The sequence below is a fragment of the Oncorhynchus tshawytscha genome, linkage group LG06, assembly GCF_018296145.1.
Source record: "Oncorhynchus tshawytscha isolate Ot180627B linkage group LG06, Otsh_v2.0, whole genome shotgun sequence".
In the NCBI taxonomy this organism is placed as follows: domain Eukaryota; kingdom Metazoa; phylum Chordata; class Actinopteri; order Salmoniformes; family Salmonidae; genus Oncorhynchus; species Oncorhynchus tshawytscha.
This window is the reverse complement of record NC_056434.1, coordinates 22,980,640-23,000,643: the sequence shown is the minus strand read 5'-3', so window position 1 is coordinate 23,000,643 and position 20,004 is coordinate 22,980,640. Positions and strand designations below refer to the sequence as shown.

The following is a 20,004-nucleotide window of genomic DNA, read 5'->3' as shown; positions in this document are numbered from 1 at the left end:
ACTAAAACATTGTATTTTAATGTGTGGCACATGTCCGGACGCTGACACATTAAAGAACGCATCTCTGTCATTCCTGATGCTCCTCTCCTCCTGTCTGTCCTCCCAACAGTCCCCCCCACCATCCTGAAGCTGGACGAGCCCGAGCGTCGCCATGAAACCTGCATAGAGTTCACGGTGCGTGGCAACCCCCTGCCCACCCTGCGCTGGTTCCACCGGGACAACGAGATCTCCCCCAGTGACTACATCCGCACTGAGATGGATACCTACCAGGACTACCTAGAGGGATGCCTCAACTTCAAGGACCCCACGCACCACAACAACGGCAACTACACTCTGGAGGCTAGCAACTTCCTAGGAGTCACCACCAAGACAGTGTATGGACACTTCCTCAACGCCCCGTTTCCAGACGGTAGGTAGATTATACTAGCTAAAGTAGCTATGCTGTATATAATAGTACAGATATACAGTATAGTAGCTTCGTATCTGTGACCTTTCATTAGTCCAACATGATATTGCATGGATCAGTGGAATCGATGAAGCAGAGCTGAAAACTGTTGAGAGTCACTGAGAACCAAGTTTTACTGACTTATTAACAGGGTCATTGATGAATATAGGACATTCGCTCTCTCTGTTAGACCTCTATTCATAAATGGGATTTATGTACACTGCTTGTCAAAAGTTTTAGAACACCTACTCATTCAAGGGTTTTTCTTTATTTAGACTATTTTCTACATTGTAGAATAATAGTGAATACATCAAAACTATGAAAAAACACATATGAAATCATGTAGTAACCAAAAAAGTGATAAAGGAATCAAAATATATTTATATTTGAGATTCTTCAAATGGCCACCCTTTGCCTTGATCTTGGCATTCTCTCAACCAGCTTCACGAGGTAGTCACCTGAATGCATTTTAATTAACAGGTGTGACTTCTTAAATTCATTTGTGGAATTTCTTTCCTTAATGTTTTTGAGACAATCAGTTGTGTTGTGACAAGGTAGGGGGTATACAGAAGATAGCCCAATCATTACTGTCAGTCAATCCGGAAAATTTCAAGAAGTCGCAAAAACCATCAAGCGCTATAATAAAACTGGCTCTTATGATGACTGCCACAGGAATAGAGGACCCAGAGTTACCTCTCCTGTCGAGGATATGTTCATTAGAGTTACCAGCCTCAGAAATTGCAGCCCAAATAAATGCTTCACAGAGTTCAAGTTACAGACACATCTCAACATCCACTGTTCATGGGATACTGTGGTAAACGGGCCTTCATGGTCGAATTGCTGCAAAGAAACCACTACTAAAGGACACCAATAAGAAGAAGAGACTTGCTTGAGCCAAGAAACACGAGCAATGGACATTAGACCGGTGGATATTTGTTCTTTGGTCTGGAGTCCAAATTGGAGATTTTTGGATCCAACCACCGTGTCATTGTGAGATGCAGTTTGGGGGAACGGATGATCTCTGCATGTGTATTTCCCACCGCAAAGCATGGAGGAGGAGGTGTGATGGTGTGGGGGTGCTTTGCTGATGACACTGTCAGTGATATATTTAGAATTCAAGGCACACTTAACCAGCATGGCTACCACAGCATTCCGCAGCGATACTCCATCCCATCTGGTTTAGGCTTAGTGGGAGTATAATTTATAACAATGACCCAACACACCTCCAGGATGTGAAAGGGCTATTTTACCAAGAAGGAGAGTAATGGAGTGCTGCATCAGATGACCTGGCCTCCACAGTCTCCCAACCTCAACCCAATTGAGATGGTTTGGGATGAGTTGGACCGCAGAGTGAAGGAAAGCCTCCAACAAGTGCTCAGCATATGTGAGAACTCCTTGAAGACTGTTGGAAAAGCATTTCAGGTGATGCTGGTTGAGAGAATGCCATTGAGTGTGCAAAGCTGTCATCAAGACAAAGGGTGGCTTTTTGAAGAATCTCAAATATAAAATATTTTTTGATTTGTTTACCACTTTTTTGGTTACTACATGATTCTATATGAGTTATTTCATAGTTTTGATGTCTTCACTATTATTCTACAATGTAGAAAATAGTAAAAAATAAAGAAAAACCCTTGAATGAGTAGGTGTTCTAAAACATTTGACCGGTAGTGTGGAGGTGAAGATACGATATTTTTGGTGATGTTACTTTGTGTTCTTTTTGATTTTAAATGCTTTATTTGTAGATTTTCAAATTTGAGAACGTAGAGACATTTAGAACAGTACAACATCCCCAGTCCTTCTCCCCCCTGCCCACCTCCCGACCCACCCTGCCATCGCGCCCAACCACCCTGTTAAGGCATCATACCGAGAGAGTACAAAAAAACTATAGCAATAAATAATAACAATAATAGTAATACAATGGTAATTACAACAGCACTGCTGACATTAAAACTGATCTCTATTAGCAGCTCCAACATTTGAACATCTTGGCCATGTTCTGTTATAATCTCCACCCGGCACAGCCAGAAGAGGACTGGCCACCCCTCATAGCTTGGTTCCTCTCTAGGTTTCTTCCTAGGTTTTGGCCTTTCTAGGGAGTTTTTCCTAGCCACCGTGGTTCTACACCTGCATTTCTTGCTGTTTGGGGGTTTAGGCTGGGATTCTGTACAGCACTTTGTGACATCAGCTGATGAAAGAAGGGCTTTATAAATATATTTGATTTGATGATTTGGCTTATAACAGTGCCCCTGAATCTTGGTCCGGTGACCCAAAGTGGCACACCCCCGCCCCAGCATCCAACACACCCGACCCCAATCAAGGGCTGAGGAAAATGTGTTATCAACAAAAAAATACAGATCTTATGCCAGAATTCGAATGCAGATTTGCAATGCTGTGAAAGATGATTGGATGTTAACGGGAAGAAGCAGATTTCTTGGTAAAGGCTAAAGCGATTTCGGGATTGGGACCCGATTTTAAGGGATCTCACTATAATGGGATTCAACACATGGATGCCGAGGTTCATAGGGAGTGGAGAGCACAGTAACGAGACGGGAGATGTTGAAAGGCTTGACTGTAACTCCATGACAGCCCAAGTTGGTCAGCTCAAGTGTAGAAACCTAGGAAACACATTTAGATATACACTACATGACCAAAGGTATGTGGACACCTGCTCAAACATCTCATTCCAAAATCATGGGCATTAATATGGAGTTGGTCTGCCCTTTGCTGATGTAACAGCCTCCACTATTCTAGGAAGGCCTTCCACTAGATGTTAGAACATTGCTGCGGGGACTTGCTTCCATTCAGCCACAAGAGCATTAGTGAGGTCAGGCACTGATGTTGGGCGATTAGGCCTGGCACACAGTCGGCATTCCAATTAATTCCAAAGGGGCTCTGTGCTGGCCAGTCAAGTTCTTCCACACCGATCTCAACAAACCATTTCTGTATGGACCTCACTTTGTGCACGGGGGCATTGTCATGCTGTAACAGGAAGGGCCATCCCCAAACTGTTGCCACAAAGTTGGAAGCACAAAATCTTTAGAATGTCAGTATATGCTGTAGCTTTAAGATGTCCTTTACCTGGAACTAAGGGGTCTAGCCCAAACCATGAAAATCAGCCCCAGACCATTATTCTTTCTCCACCAAACTTTACAGTTGGCTCTATGCATTCGGGCAAGTAGCATTCTCCTGGCATCCGCCAAACCCAGATGCGTCAGTCGGACTGCCAGATGGTGAAGCATGATTCATCACTCCAGGGAACGCATTTCCAGTGCTCCAAAGTACAATTGTGGGGCGCTTTACACCACTTCAGCCAATGCTTGGCATTATGGCTTATGTGCGGCTGCTCTGCCATTTCATGAAGCTCCTGACGAACAGTTCTTGTGCTCACTCTTGTTCCAGAGGCAGTTTGGAACTCGATAGTGAGTGTTGCAACTGAGGACAGGCAATTTTTACGCACTACGCGCTTCAAGCCCTCAGCGGTCCCGTTCTGTGAGCTTGTGTGGCCTACCACTCTGCAGCTGAGTCGTTGTTGCTCCTAGACTTTTCTACTTTACAATAACAGCATTTACAGTTAACCATGGCAGCTCTAACAGGGAAGAAATTTGACTAAATGACTTGTTGGAGAGGTGGCATCCCATGACGGTGCCACGTTGAAAGTCACTGAGCTCTTCAGTAAGTCCATTCTACTGCCAATGTTTGTCTATGGAGATTGCATGGATGTGCGCTCGATTTTTGTTCACCTGTCAGCAATGGCAGTGGCTGAAATAGCCGAATCCACAAATTTGAAGGGGTGTCCACATACTTTTGTGTATATATAGTGTATTTGCTGACCAGTCGTAAAGTAAAAAATGTTCTTCTTTAAACATGCCCTGTACATATACACATTGGTTGAATACATCACTGACAAATCCTTTTCTGTCTTCTTTTCCTACAGATTATGGTGATTATGGTAAGTGATTTTATAAAACAGTCAACAAGAAGTAGTACCATAAGACAAATAGTACCATGATATGCAAGAACCCGGAAGTCTCTATCTGAATAAAACGTGATTTTAACGATTCTAGGGGGTTATGGTAAATTATTTCTATTTTAAGACCATCAACAATAAATGTAGGTAACTGCCAAAATAAAGGATACACCAAGATAAAGTATCTTAATATGGCATTGGGCCATCACGAGCTGCCAGAACACCTTGGCATAGATTCTACAACTGTCTGGAACTCTATTGGAGGGATGCAATACCATTCTTCCATGAGATAGTCCATCATTTTGGTGCTTTGTTGATGGTGGTGGAAAACGATGTCTCAGGCAACGTTCCAGTATCTTCCATAAGTGTTTAATTGGGTTGAGATCTGGTGACTGAGACGCACACATATATACATTCGTGGCCAAAAGTTTTGAGAATGACACAAATATTAATTTTCACAAGGTTTGCTGCTTCAGTGTCCTTAGATATTAGATATTTTTGTCAGATGATAGTATGGAATACTGATGTAATTACAAGCATTTCATAAGTGTCAAAGGCTTTTATTGACAATTACATGAAGTTCAGGCCAAGATTCAATATTTGCAGTGTTCTTTTTCAAGACCTCTGCAATCCACCCTGGCATGCTGTCAATTAACTTCTGAGCCACATCCTGACTCATGGCATCCCATTCTTGCATAATCAATGCTTGGAGTTTGTCAGAATTTGTGGGTTTTTGTTTGTCCATCCGCCTCTTGAGGATTGACCACAAGTTCTCAATTAGATTAAAAGTCTGGGGAGTTTCCTGGCTATGGATCCAAAATATTGATGTTTTGTTCCACGAGCCACTTAGTTATACCTTTGCCTTATGGAAAGGTGGTCCATCATGCTGGAAAAGGCATTGCTCATCACCAAACTGTTCCTGGATGGTTGGGAGTAGTTGCTCTCAGAGGATGTGTTGGTACCATTCTTTATTCATGGCTGTGTTCTTAGGCAAAATTGTGAGTGAGCCCACTCCCTTGACTGAGAAGCAACCCCACACATGAATGGTCTCGGGATGCTTTACTGTTGGCATGGCACAGGACTGATGGTAGCGCTCACCTTGTCTTCTTCGGACAAGCTTTTTTCCGGATGCCCCAAACAAGCAGAAAGGGGATTCATCAGAGAAAATGACTTTACTCCAGTCCTCAGCAGTCCAATCCCTGTACCTTTTGCAGAATATCAGTCTGTCACTGATGTTTTTCCTGGAGAGAAGTGGCTTCTTTGCTACCCTTCTTGACACCAGGCCATCCTCCAAAAGTCTTCGCCTCACTGTGCGTGCAGATGCACTCACACCTGCCTGCTGCCATTCCTGAGCAAGCTCTGTACTGGTGGTGCCCCGATCCCGCAGCTGAATCAACTTTAGGAGACGGTCCTGGCACTTGCGGGACTTTCTTGGGCGCCCTGAAGTCTTCTTCACAACAATTGAACAGCTTTCCTTGAAGTTCTTGATGATCTGATAAATGGTTGATTTAGGTGCAATCTTACTGGCAGCAATATCCTTGCCTGTGAAGCCCTTTTTGTGCAAAGCAATGATGACGGCACGTGTTTCCTTGCAGGTAACAAAGGTTGACAGAGGAAGAACAATGATTCCAAGCACCATCCTCCTTTTGAAGCTTCCAGTCTGTTAATCGAACTCAATCAGCATGACAGAGTGGTCACCAGCCTTGTCCTCGTCAACACTCACACCTGTGTTAACAAGAGAATCATGTCAGCTGGTCCTTTTGTAGCAGGGCTGAAATGCAGTGGAAATGTTTTTTTTGTGGATTCAGTTTATTTGCATGGCAAAGAGGGACTTTGCAATTAATCTGATTACCCTTCATAACATATGCCAATTGCCATCATACAAACTGAGGCAGCAGACTTGCAAATTAATATTTGTGTCATTCTCAAAAATGTTGGCCACAACTGTACACTTTAACCCTCCTTTGAGACCCCTCTTTCAAAGTCACTGAGATCTCTTCTTCTAGCCATGGTAGCCAAAATAATGGGTGACTGGGCATTTTTATACATGACCATAAACATCATGGGATGTTAATTGCTTAATTAACTCAAGACCACACCTGTGTGGAAGCACCTGCTTTCAATAATCTTTGTATCCCTCATTTACTCAAGTGAATCCTATATTTTGGCTGTTACCTGAAGTACAATGACATAAATAGTACCATGACATCTATTTAATTAACATAGTGACAAAATGGTAATGGGAGCTTACATTTGATTTAATTTAAATCTTCTGATATTTACTACCCTAATTCCAAACAGTTGTTCCTACCATACACTGCCTACATTTGCTGAGTAGGACTCAAGGTTGTAGCTAGACGCCTCTCTCGTTGAAGGACCAACAGGCTCTAGGAGGGCATTTTCATTTAGTCTTTAATCTGTTCTAATTTAGGAGTTAAATGTAGAGGCACGCACAACCACTGATCTTCATCCCCAGGCCCTCAAATTGACATCATGCCGGAGCTTCATTGGGATATTCCATGCATAATAAATCCTGAATGCGGTCGTGAGAGAGTGACAGATTGTTACTGTCAGGGCTGGAAATTATGTTGGATGAGTGTACTTGGTGGTAGGAAGGCAGGGAGAGGAAGAGGGCAGGCAGAACAGGACAGATGGGTTTGTCAGATACACTCAGCACAGTTCTGTTCTATTCTTTTCCGCTCCCCTACACTCCACCACACCGTGGCCTGTTAGCAGAGAGCATGATGGGAGGGAAACCCAAGGGAATTAGTGTCTCCATAGAAGTGCATACAGATGAGGAGAGACTAGAAAAGGTCTCAGTTTAACAGAAATGGAAGCAGAGCTGTGAAGGGCAACAACCCAACTAACACTACATAGTTTGTAAAACATTAACCATAACATTAGTTAGCTGCATGGATTGTGGGTCTGTGCTGTAATTCTTTCATCTGGTACATACTGTAGCTCAGGGTTGGACATAAAAGTATGTTAAAACGTTTATTGTTGGACATAAAAGACTGTGAAAACACCAGCAAATCAGCTCCAAGATATACAGTGCCTTGCGAAAGTATTCGGCCCCCTTGAACTTTACAACCTTTTGCCACATTTCAGGCTTCAAACATAAAGATATAAAACTTTATTTTTTTGTGAAGAATCAACAACAAGTGGGACACAATCATGAAGTGGAACGACATTTATTGGATATTTCAAACTTTTTTAACAAATCAAAAACTGAAACATTGGGCGTGCAAAATTATTCAGCCTCTTTACTTTCAGCGCAGCAAACTCTCTCCAGAAGTTCAGTGAGGATCTCTGAATGATCCAATGTTGACCTAAATGACTAATGATGATAAATACAATCCACCTGTGTGTAATCAAGTCTCCGTATAAATGCACCTGCACTGTGATAGTCTCAGAGGTCCGTTAAAAGCGCAGAGAGCATCATGAAGAACAAGGAACACACCAGGCAGGTCCGAGATACTGTTGTGAAGAAGTTTAAAGCTGGATTTGAATACAAAAAGATTTCCCAAGCTTTAAACATCCCAAGGAGCACTGTGCAAGCGATAATATTGAAATGGAAGGAGTATCAGACCACTGCAAATCTACCAAGACCTGGCCGTCCCTCTAAACTTTCAGCTCATACAAGGAGAAGACTGATCAGAGATGCAGCCAAGAGGCCCATGATCACTCTGGATGAACTGCAGAGATCTACAGCTGAGGTGGGAGACTCTGTCCATAGGACAACAATCAGTCGTATATTGCACAAATCTGGCCTTTATCGAAGAGTGGCAAGAAGAAAGCCATTTCTTAAAGATATCCATAAAAAGTGTCGTTTAAAGTTTGCCACAAGCCACCTGGGAGACACACCAAACATGTGGAAGAAGGTGCTCTGGTCAGATGAAACCAAAATTGAACTTTTTGGCAACAATGCAAAACGTTATGTTTGGCGTAAAAGCAACACAACCCATCACCCTGAACACACCATCCCCACTGTCAAACATGGTGGTGGCAGCATCAGGGTTTGGGCCTGCTTTTCTTCAGCAGGGACAGGGAAGATGGTTAAAATTGACGGGAAGATGGATGGAGCCAAATACAGGACCATTCTGGAAGAAAACCTGATGGAGTCTGCAAAAGACCTGAGACTGGGACAGAGATTTGTCTTCCATCAAGACAATGATCCAAAACATAAAGCAAAATCTACAATGGAATGGTTCAAAAATAAACATATCCAGGTGTTAGAATGGCCAAGTCAAAGTCCAGACCTGAATCAAATCGAGAATCTGTGGAAAGAACTGAAAACTGCTGTTCACAAATGCTCTCCATCCAACCTCCCTGAGCTCGAGCTGTTTTGCAAGGAGGAATGGGAAAAATGTTCAGTCTCTCAATGTGCAAAACTGATAGACATACCCCAAGCGACTTACAGCTGTAATCGCAGCAAAAGGTGGCGCTACAAAGTATTAACTTAAGGGGGCTGAATAATTTTGCACGCCCAATTTTTCAGTTTTTGATTTGTTAAAAAGTTTGAAATATCCAATAAATGTCGTTCCACTTCATGATTGTGTCCCACTTGTTGTTGAATCTTCACAAAAAATACAGTTTTATATCTTTATGTTTGAAGCCTGAAATGTGACAAAAGGTCGCAAAGTTCAAGGGGGCTGAATACTTTCGCAAGGCACTGTATATATATATTTTTTTTGGGGGGGGGGGTCTCTTTGCACACATAATACACTGAGTGTACAAAACATTAAAAACCCCTTCCTAATATTGAGTTGTACCCCAACCTTTTGCCCTAAGAACAGCCTTAATAAGTTTGGATGGACTCTACAAGGTGTCGAAAGCGTTCCACAGGGATGCTGGCCCATGTTGACTCCAATGCTTCCCACAGTTGTATCAAGTTGGCTGGATGTCCTTTGGTTGGTGGACCATTCTTGATACACACAGGAAACTGTTGAGTGTGCAAAACCCAGAAGTGTTTCAGTTCTTGACACAAACCGGTGCGCCTGACACATACTATCATACCCTGTTCAATGGCACTTACATCTTTTGTCTTGCCCATTCACCCTCTGAATTGCACACATGCACAATCCATGTCTCAAGGCTAAAAAATCATTCTTTATCCTGTCTCCTCCACTTCATGTACACTGATTGTGACATCATAAGGATCATAGCTTTCACCTGGATTCACCTGGTCAGTCTGTCATAGAAAAAGCAGGTGTTCTTAATGTTTTGTACACTCAGTGTATTTGATCGTATACACATGTAAGCAAAATTTGAAATGGGCTGAATGGCCCATGGCTGAATATAGTTGATGATCTCTGCTGTAGGCCATACCCACCCTTCTCCCCTGCCATCACGGATTACAACTCTGAATGTTCATCTCCATGCCTATGGCTTGTTCAGAATTTTAGTGTAGACTGCATGTTATGTATATACTATACAGAACATACAGTATAACTCAAGGTTGTCAGTCAGTACTTTCATAAATAGGACCAATGTGTTCTTTGTTCTTCTTCACAGGGACTCCTACGCCGACCATCACAGTAACACACAGGCCTGAGGAGGACACGTTCGGGGTGAGTTTGAGAACATGGTGGTGCTGTACTAAGTGGCTGTTTAAAACCTAGTGTAGCTACAGCCTGCATACAGCACATGAACATCTTCTTTTTCCTGGGAACAACAACAAAAAGGAGGCTTTAGTTTGAGCTATTTTAATCTGTTTATTTTCCTTTATTTTTCACTCCCTTGCCTTGTAGCTCCCTCCTATCTGCCTTTTCCCTTGTGGCCACTGTGTTTAACAACTTCTTAAGAATGTAATTTCGCTCATCTTTGTGCTGCAATTGGTACAGGTTAGTGTTTTTTTCATCAGGAATCTTGATCTGGAGGAATCTCTGCAGAGTGGTCACTAGCTGGCACAGCCACAAGTAATAAAATCTGATTTTAACATTAACCACACTGTTAACCATAATGTCTATCCCTGACCTTAAATGAAGACCTAAAAGCAAATTTTTGTTTTTATCAAATTTGACAATATAGCCAATTTTGACTTTTGAGCTGGCCTATTTAAGGGGAAATCGCTCAGTTCTGCCTCCAGGACAAGAAGACTCATGACAATAAACATCAGCCTGCATAATTGACTGGATGGAGATGATTTGCTCATTTTAAGGTTTTAATGGGGAAGAGAGCATTGACATGGGAGGAGGGAAGACTTCCACTTCATTTCGTGCATCTCCTCTTTGTATTGTTTTTTTTTTGCCAGTGGAGAATGGCACGTAGAGGCATTGTTAATGTGCAGAGAGTGCCCTAACATGTTTTTGTTGTTGAAGTAACTTATGTAAACCTCAATAGTCTACTGCACCTTACCATATGGTAAAATGCATTCCCTTTCATTTTCAGTAGTACATTGCACTACTAATCAAATTTTCACAAACCCTGCATTCAGGCTTTATGCCTGTTGTCTACCTTAAGTACAGAATAGCCATCTTCATTGTGAGATCTACTCTCACTAAACCCTGTCTTGTCCTGCTCCAGGTGTCTATTGCTGTCGGCCTGGCTGGATTTGCCTGTGTCCTTCTTGTTGTCCTGTTTGTTCTCATCAACAAATATGGACGGCGGTCAAAGTTCGGAATGAAAGGTAAGGAACACTAAGTGTTCTTCTGAAAGGAAGTTCTGAAAGAATAATTTAGACCTTGTTTTTTTAGATAGCACCTCACCTGTAAAAATATAAATTATACTGGCTTTGTGCTTCTGTATCCCTTTCATGCCAAATACCTTGTTGTGTTATCTTTCTATGCCATACCTAGTCCACTTTCACATGCAGTATGTATGTATGCAATACCCAGCTGTAACATTACACTCAAAAGGTGCTATCTAGAACCAAAAAGGTTATTTGGCTGTCCCCATAGGATAACCCTTTGATAAACCATTTTGGTTCCAGGTAGATCCCTTTTGGTTCCATGTAGAACCTTTTCCACAGAGGGTTCTACATGGAATCCAAAAGAGTTCCACCTGGAGCCAAAAAGGGTTATACATGGGACCAAAAAAGGGTTATCCATGGGGACAGCTGCAGAACCCTTTTGGAACCCTTTTTTCTAGCGTGTACCTATACTTTATCTACTGCTTGTGTTGTGTGTGGACAGGCAGGCGGAGGTGGGGGTGACACTCACCATACCTCAGATTTGATCACTGTGAAGATGAGTTTTCAGGAGTGTCAGTTATGCCAACCAATTCCAAATATGGCACAGTGCAGCCTAAGCGTATATTTTTGAGTCATGTCCAAGCACTACTTATCACTGTCTTCTTGTGGCTGATGCAGCTGGTTCCGCTGCATGTCATGTTGGACTTGGTGCTCTCTGTGACGGATGCAGTAGTAGTAAACACCTCTCTCTCAGCTTCATGCCCTGTCCCTTCCCCTGGAACAGCCCTGCCTCAGGGATGGCTGTGCTGCTGTTAGAAACTGTATGACTGTGTTTACAGTGTTTCAGGTAACACATGCCGGCTTTGGCTGATGACTGTGCATTGCCTGTGTAGACATAGCTTAGGAGGATGTGGGCCAGTGGTATCAAACAAATTTTTTCTCCCGGGGGCCGCATTCGGTCTTCAAAGAGGTCCGGAGCGCCGCACGGAAATGTGTTATTTTTCCTCTGCGTCAGAAATGTGCAAAAAATTGTCCTCTATTCATAATTTTGGGAATTTCTGATGCTCCCTGACGGTCTTGTTTTCATTTGGGGGATTCTTAGCGAGCTGGACACAGTCAAGAATCTGTATAAATGTAGGTCCAATATCGTTTCTATACAGTTTCCATTTTTATTTCAGTCACTCTATTGAGGTCGTCCCCCTGTCCTCCCCAATATTTATTTTAATGTATTATATACATTGAACTAAAACATAAACGCAACATGAGACAATTTCAAAGATCTTACTGAGTTACAAGGAAATCCGTAAATTCAGTATGACTTAATCTATGGATTTCACATGACTGGGAATACAGATATGCATCTGTTGGCCACAGATGCCTTCAAAAAAAGGTAGGGGGTGGATCAGAAAACCAGTCTATCTGTAACCATAATTTGCCTCATGAAGCGTGACACATCTCCTTTGCATAGAGTTGATCAGACTGTTGATTGTGGCCTGTGGCATGTTATCCCACTCTTCTTCAATGGGTGTGCAAAGTTGCTGGATATTGGTGGGAACTGGAACACGTTGTTGTACACGTCTTTTCAGAGCATCCCAAACATGCTCAACGGGTCTGGTGGGTCAATTGGTCATGTCTGGTGAGTATACAGGCCATGAATGAACTGGGACATTTTCAGCTTCCAGGAATTATGTACAGATCCTTGTGACATGGGGCCGTGATTTATCATGCTGAAACATGAGGTGATGGCGGCAGATGAATGGCATGATGGATCAACAACATTGTAGTTACTCCACAGTACTAACCTAATTGACAGAGTGAAAAGAAGAAAGCTTGTAGAGTTTACAAATATTCCAAAACATCCTGTTTGCAACAAGGCACTAAGGTAATACTACAAAAAGATGTGGCAAAGCAATTAACTTTTTTGTCCTGAATAGAAACTGTTTTGTTTAGAGCAAATCCAATTCAACACATTACTGAGTACCACTCTCCATATGTTCAGGCATAATGTAATGGGTATCCTTGTAATTGTTAAGGATTGTAGTTTTTCAGGATAAAAAATTTATGAATAAGAGCTAAACACAGGCAAAATTCTAGAGGAAAACCTGGCTGAGTCTACTTTTCACTCAACACGGGAATTAATTCACCTTTCAGCATGACAATAGCCTAAAACACAAGGCCAAATCTACACTGGAGTTGCTTACCAAGAAGACAGTGAATGTTCCTGAGTGGCTGAGTTACAGTTTTGACATAAATCTACTTGAAAATCTATGGCAAGACCTAAAAATGGTTGTCTAGCAATGATCAACAACCAATTTGACATGGCTGGAATAACATCTACACATCTAAATTGAAAATGTTGCTTTAATAAATAAATAAATAATAAATAAATACATTCCGCCAGAAAAAGTAGTCAGGACAAAAGTGTCGTTGTTAGACTGGTTGCTACAGTATGCAACAACCACAGGCTAGATAGCAAGCTTACATTAAATGTATGAAAAAAACAAGCATTAGCACCACTTCTAGAGTGACTAACACATGCCGATTATTTATTCATGTTTATCTGAATGTTGCCATTTATTGTGCACAAGCGATTTTTTTTCTCTCCATGTTATAGTTTGTTGTTGGCTTGCCCATGTTGTCGTTTGTTGTTGGCGTGCCCATGTTATCGTTTGTTTTTGGCTTGCCCATGTTATCGTTTGTTGTTGGCTTGTCCATGTTATTGTTTGTTGGCTTACCCATGTTGTCGTTTGTTGGCTACACGCTGCTGGAAATGGATGCCGTTCATTTAACTGGGGGAGCTGCTGCTGCATTGTCAGAGAACAGTGCTCCACCGATTCCAGATTTGGCCTCCAGTAACTTTGAAGAGAGGTTTCGAATCTGTGTCCTCTGACAGACAGTATTTATCGAACCTCTATTTCTCGTGCCTCTGTCATCCGACAGTTTCTGGATCATGGTGGTTCGAAGGCAGTGGTTTGTGTAAATCTGCAACGGGCTGGCTATTTTGCAGATTTTTGGCAGCGTTTTTGTGTGGGTGTTCACTCCCATTGGCACTCTTGTGTACCTGAAACATCAGACAATAACGTTAGCTAATAGTTAGACCTACATACAGTTGTAGTCGAAAGTTTACATACACTTTGGTTGGAGTCATTATAACTTGTTTTTCAACCACTCCACAAATGTATTGTAAACAAACTATAGTTTTGGCAAGTCGGTTAGGTCATCTACTTTGTGCATGACACAAGTATTTTTTCCCCACAAATTGTTTACAGACAGATTATTTCACTTATAATTCACTGTATCACAATTCCAGTGGGTCAGAAGTTTACATGCACTAAGTTGACTATGCCTTTAAACAGTTTGGAAAATTCCAGAAAATGATGTCATGGCTTTAGAACCTTCTGATAGGCTAATTTACATAATTTGAGTCAATTGGAGGTGTACCTGTGGATGTATTTCAAGGCCTACCTTCAAACTAAGTGCCTCTTTGCTTGACGTCATGGGAAAATCAAAAGAATTCATCCAAGGCCTCAGAAAACAAATTGTAGACCTCCACAAGTCTGGTTCATCCTTGGGAGCAATTTCCAAATGCCTGAAGGTACCAAATTCATCTGTACAAAGAATAGTATGCAAGTATAAACACCGTGGGATCACGCAGCCATCATACCTCTCAGGAAGGAGACACGTTCTGTCTCCTAGAGATGAATGTATTTTGGTGCAAAAAGTACAAATCGATCCCAGAACAACAGCAAAGGACCTTGTGAAGATGCTGTAGACAACATGTACAAAAGTATCTATATCCACAGTAAAACAAATATCGACATATATTGACATAACCTGAAAGGCCACTCAGCAAGGAAGAAGCCCCTGCTTCAAAACCGCCATAAAAAGCCAGACTACGGTTTGCAACTGCACATGGGGACAAAGATCGTACTTTTTGGAGAAATGTCCTCTGGTCTGATGAAACAAAAATGGAACTGTTTGGCCATGATGACCAACGTTATGTTTGGAGGAAAAAGGGGGAGGCTTGCAAGCCAAAGAACACCATCCCAACCGTGAAACACGGGGGTGGCAGAATCATGTTGTGGAGGGTGCTTTGCTGCAGGAGGAACTGGTGCACTTCACAAAATAGGTGGCATCATGAGGAGGGAAAACGATGTGGATAAATTGATGCAACATCTCAAGACATCAGTCTGGAAGTTAAAGCTTGGTCGCAAATGGGTCTTCCAAATGGACAATGACCCCTAGCATACTTCCAAAGTTGTGGCGCTACCCATCCCTGTCGCGGGATAATTTTCGTCAGCAACCGCTGAATAGCATAGCGCCACACTCCAATAATATTACAAAAAAATATTCATATTCATGAACTCACAAGTGCAATATTGCAAAACACAGCTTAGCCATTTGTTAATCCACCTGTCGTCTCAGATTTTGAAATGATGCTTTACAGCGAAAGCAATCGAAGCGTTTGTGTAAGTTTATCGATAGCATAGCATTATGTACACTTAGCATCAGGAAGCTTGGTCACGAAAATCAGAAAAACAATCAAATTAACCATTTACCTTTGATTTTGGATGTTTTCACTCACGAGACTCCCAGTTACACAGCAAATGTTCCTTTTTTCCATAAAGATCATTTTTATACTCAAAATAACGCGATAAACAAACAGAGGTATGTTCAGAAATCCACAGGAAAGAGAGGTCACGACAACGCAGACAGAAATTCCAAATAGTCTCCATAATGTCCACAGAAACATGTCAAACGTTTTTTGTAATCATTCCTCGGGTTGTTTTTCAAATATATATTAGATAATATATCAACCGAGTGTGTAGCTTTTTAAATAACACCGGGTGGAACAATGGCCGCTTTACTCTGTAGCGCAAAACTCACTCTGAGAGCCCCCACCGATCCACTTAAGCAATGTGATCTTTCACGCTCATTCTTCAAAATAAAAGCCTGAAACTATGTCTAAAGGCTGTTTACACCTTAGGGAAGCCATAGAAAAAGGAATCTGGTTGATATCCCTTTAAATGGAGGATAGGTATGCATAGGAACAGAAGGGTTTCAAAATGAGAGGCACTTCCTGATTAGATTTTCCTCAGGTTTTCGCCTGCAATATCGGTTCTGTTATACTCACAGACAATATTTTTACAGTTTTGGAAAGTAATCAGTCCCTGTATCTGATGTTAACAACATTAGAATGCCCCCAGGCCTCCCTATGAAGCCTGTAGTTCTCTAATGAATGCATATACCGCTGGCTGACTGCTTGCCTTGGCACTTTGCCATCTCCACATCGACTTTCTCCATTTCACTCCTGTCCCACAGGGGGCTCTTTTCTCCTCCTCCTGGCTCTATCCCCACATCTCTTCTCTTCCTCCACCCCTTTTCCCTTCTGTGCTCCTTCTCCCTCTGTTTGACAAACAACAGAAAGTGCTCTCAATCCTTTTTAACCAAGTTAATTAAAAGCAGATTAAGTTGATAACATCATCGGATGTGGAATAAAAAAAAAGAAAGAAGAAATGGGGGAGGAAGAGAGTGAGATAGTTGCAGGCAGAGTGCTGGCGGGCTGACGGTAACGGTACTGCAGGAGGGAGGGAGCAGCCGGTTTCGATTGCTTTACTCTCCCAGCTGTTTACATGCAGACACACAATGTCTCCTAGTTCCGCTGCTCTGCATGCATCCCCAGGCCTCGTTCTCTCTCACACAGATACATCCTGGCTCGGGTGTTATTTACGTTTAATGGTTTATCTGATTGGGAGTCCTCATATGTCCTGGGTTAGCTGTGAGACGTGACTGCCACCATCCAGCACCACGCCACTATCCCGTGTGAATGCAGGGTATTAGAGAAAGGAAGGCAGGAACAGAATCAGCCATTCTCCCTGAGTCTTTGAGCATGTCTGGCATGTAATTCTGGCTGATTGGCATGTGACAGTAAGACTTCAAGGAGAGCCACGAAGCTCACAAATGCTTTGGCATGTTTTTTTATACTCTGCCTGAATAAGGGCCTTTGGAATGCCGATTGACTTCAGGATGAGACTAGTCTGGCCATAAAAAGCCTCCATTGTGTCTCCCTTGAGAAGAGTATTTTTTTCATTCATCCTTTTTCCCTCCAAACATCGGTCTTTTCTGTTCCGGGATCCTGCCAAGTGTGTTGAGGAATCCTGTTTGTGGACAAAGTATTGAGCCTTGATTTTATTATTTTGGTCGCAGTCCAGCTGAATAAATAATAGTTGTTTGTATGAATTGAAGTGGAAATAACCGTAATCTAGTCCTGTGGCGACTAAAAGGTCATCCCGGAGGAGCAGCTGAAAGCTCAGCTAATACAGCCCCTAAGCAACACTGTTTTATAAATTAGGTCTTTGTTGCAGGTTCTGTAGCATCTGTTGATGGCCGTGTTTCTATGCCCAGAATTTATAAAGAGGTACAGCAGCAATCTCTATTTGGTCTCCACATGTTCTCTGTGTCTAGCTGGGTGGCTGGCATTAGCTAAAAGGCAGGTTTGGTGTGAGCTGCGTGTCCATGCCATCTCAGTGTTATCAGGACACCCTGTGCATGGCAATGTTAGACCAGGGCTTACAGTATTTAAACCACCCTCTCCTCTGTAGTGATTCTTATTCCACAGTAGCAGTGGTTCTCGCTCTAGTATTAAACTTTCTCCGAGGGCTCACTGTGAGATCCCATTATTTATATCTTAAATCTGACTGCAGGACTTTCACTCAGATAGGACAGGACTTTTTCTCCCTCTTACTTCAGAGAAGAAAGTTGTGTGCTTGCTGCACCGATGTGCTAGACGCTGGAGCAAACCCACAAACAGCTTAGTCCTCTATCCCATCTCACCTTTATGGGATGAATATGACAAGGCCATTTTCCTAGGGACGTTTGTTTTACTGTCCCACTCACGACTTAACCAAGAGCATCGTTCATCAATCAGACAGCCGTCCTGTAACTGACATTACTACATACACTCACAGTATTGCTATTCGGACTTCACGGCTACTACAATATAAACTGCTCAAAAAAATAAAGGGAACACTAAAATAACACATCCTAGATCTGAATGAATTAAATATTCTTTTTAAATACTTATTTCTTTACATAATTGAATGTGCTGACAACAAAATCACACAAAATTATCAATGGAAATCAAATTTATCAACCCATGGAGATCTGGATTTGGAGTCACACTCAAAATTAACGTGGAAAACCACACTACAGGCTGATCCAATTTTGATGTAATGTCCTTAAAACAAGTCCAAATGAAGCACAGTAGTGTGTGTGACCTCAACGTGCCTGTATGACCTCCCTACAACACCTGGGCATGCTCCTGATGAGGTGGCGGATGGTCTCCTGAGGGATCTCCTCCCAGACCTGGACTAAAGCATCCGCCAACTCCTGGACAGTCTGTGGTGCAATGTGGCGTTGGTGGATGGAGCGAGACATGATGTCTCATATGTGCTCAATTGGATTCAGGTCTGGGGAACGGGCGGACCAGTCCACAGCATCAATGCCTTCCTCTTGCAGGAACTGCTGACACACTCCAGCCACATGAGGTCAGGCATTGTCTTGTATTAGGAGGAACCCAGGGCCAACCGCACCAGCATATGATCTCACAAGGGGTCTGAGGATCTCATCTCGGTACCTAATGGCAGTCAGGCTACCTCTGGCGAGCACATGGAGGGCTGTGCGGCCCCCCAAAGAAATGCCACCCCACACCATGACTGACCCACCGCTAAACCGGTCATGCTGGAGGATGTTGCAGGCAGCAGAATGTTCTCCACGGCGTCTCCAGACTCTGTCACGTCTGTCACATGTGCTTAGTGTGAACCTGCTTTCATCTGTGAAGAGCACAGGGTGCCAGTGGCGAATTTGCCAATCTTGGTGTTCTCTGGCAAATGCCAAACGTCCTGCACGGTGTTGGGCTGTAAGCACAACCCCCACCTGTGGACGTCGGCCCTCATACCACCCTCATGGAGTCTGTTTCTGACCGTTTGAGCAGACACATGCACATTTGTGGCCTGCTGGAGTTCATTTTCCAGGGCTCTGGCAGTGCTCCTCCTGCTCCTCCTTGCATAAATGCGGAGGTAGCGGTCCTGCTGCTGGGTTGTTGCCCTCCTACGTCCTCCTCCACGTCTCCTGATGTACTGGCCTGTCTCCTGGTAGCGCCTCCATGCTCTGAACACTACGCTGACAGACACAGCAAACCTTCTTGCCACAGCTCGCATTGATGTGCCATCCTGGATAAGCTGCACTACCCGAGTCACTTGTGTGGGTGAAAGCACCGCCAGCATTCAAAAGTGACCAAAACATCAGCCAGGAAGCATAGGAACTGAGAAGTGGTCTGGTCACCACTTGCAGAACCACTCCTATATTGGGGGTGTCTTGCTAAATGCCTATAATTTCCACCTGTTGTCTATTCCATTTGCACAACAGCACGTGAAATGTATTGTCAATCAGTGTTGCTTCCTAAGTGGACAGTTTGATTTCACAGAAGTGTGATTGACTTGGAGTTACATTGTGTTGTTTAAGTGTTCCCTTTATTTTTTTGAGCAGTGTACATTGGATATTCCTACATACAGACATGATTATCACATTACCACATAATGATGAATGACATTTACCATCATTGAAAGCATGTTACATTGTGTAAAAATTCTACCAATTTAGAGCATATTTGATGCTCTAAAATACTGCTATTAGTTTTGCAGTTTTTTCACAGTCCTTTTGGCTGCTTAGGTATAATGTACTGTAATTATCTCCATTTACTGACACATTAAGACCAATGTGCTGCTTCAGTAACAAAGCCTGTAATTATCAACAATGGAAATGACTGTTTTGCCCAAAATATGCCAGCCAGAAAAATGTTATACACTATGGAAAGTTTGACCTCACTAGAAATGTTAAAAACTCTTGCTTGAATATCCTTCTCCAGTAAAACATGTAATTTATGAATTCAATACTTGTGGT

General features: G+C 42.6%; 1 protein-coding gene across 4 annotated transcripts in view; it reads left to right on the top strand.

Moving 5' to 3' along the window:
* The window catches only part of LOC112252252 (neurotrophic tyrosine kinase, receptor, type 3a), a 293,700-nt gene that overhangs the window by 163,031 nt on the left and 110,665 nt on the right, over positions 1–20,004 (top strand). For all 4 annotated transcript variants that reach the window (XM_024423331.2, XM_042323085.1, XM_024423330.2 and 1 more), the window contains exons 8-11: positions 110–409; positions 4,380–4,394; positions 9,927–9,982; positions 10,938–11,040. In XM_024423331.2, coding sequence (XP_024279099.1) covers positions 110–409; positions 4,380–4,394; positions 9,927–9,982; positions 10,938–11,040 — 474 coding nt within the window. The remainder of the gene's footprint in view (positions 1–109; positions 410–4,379; positions 4,395–9,926; positions 9,983–10,937; positions 11,041–20,004) is intronic.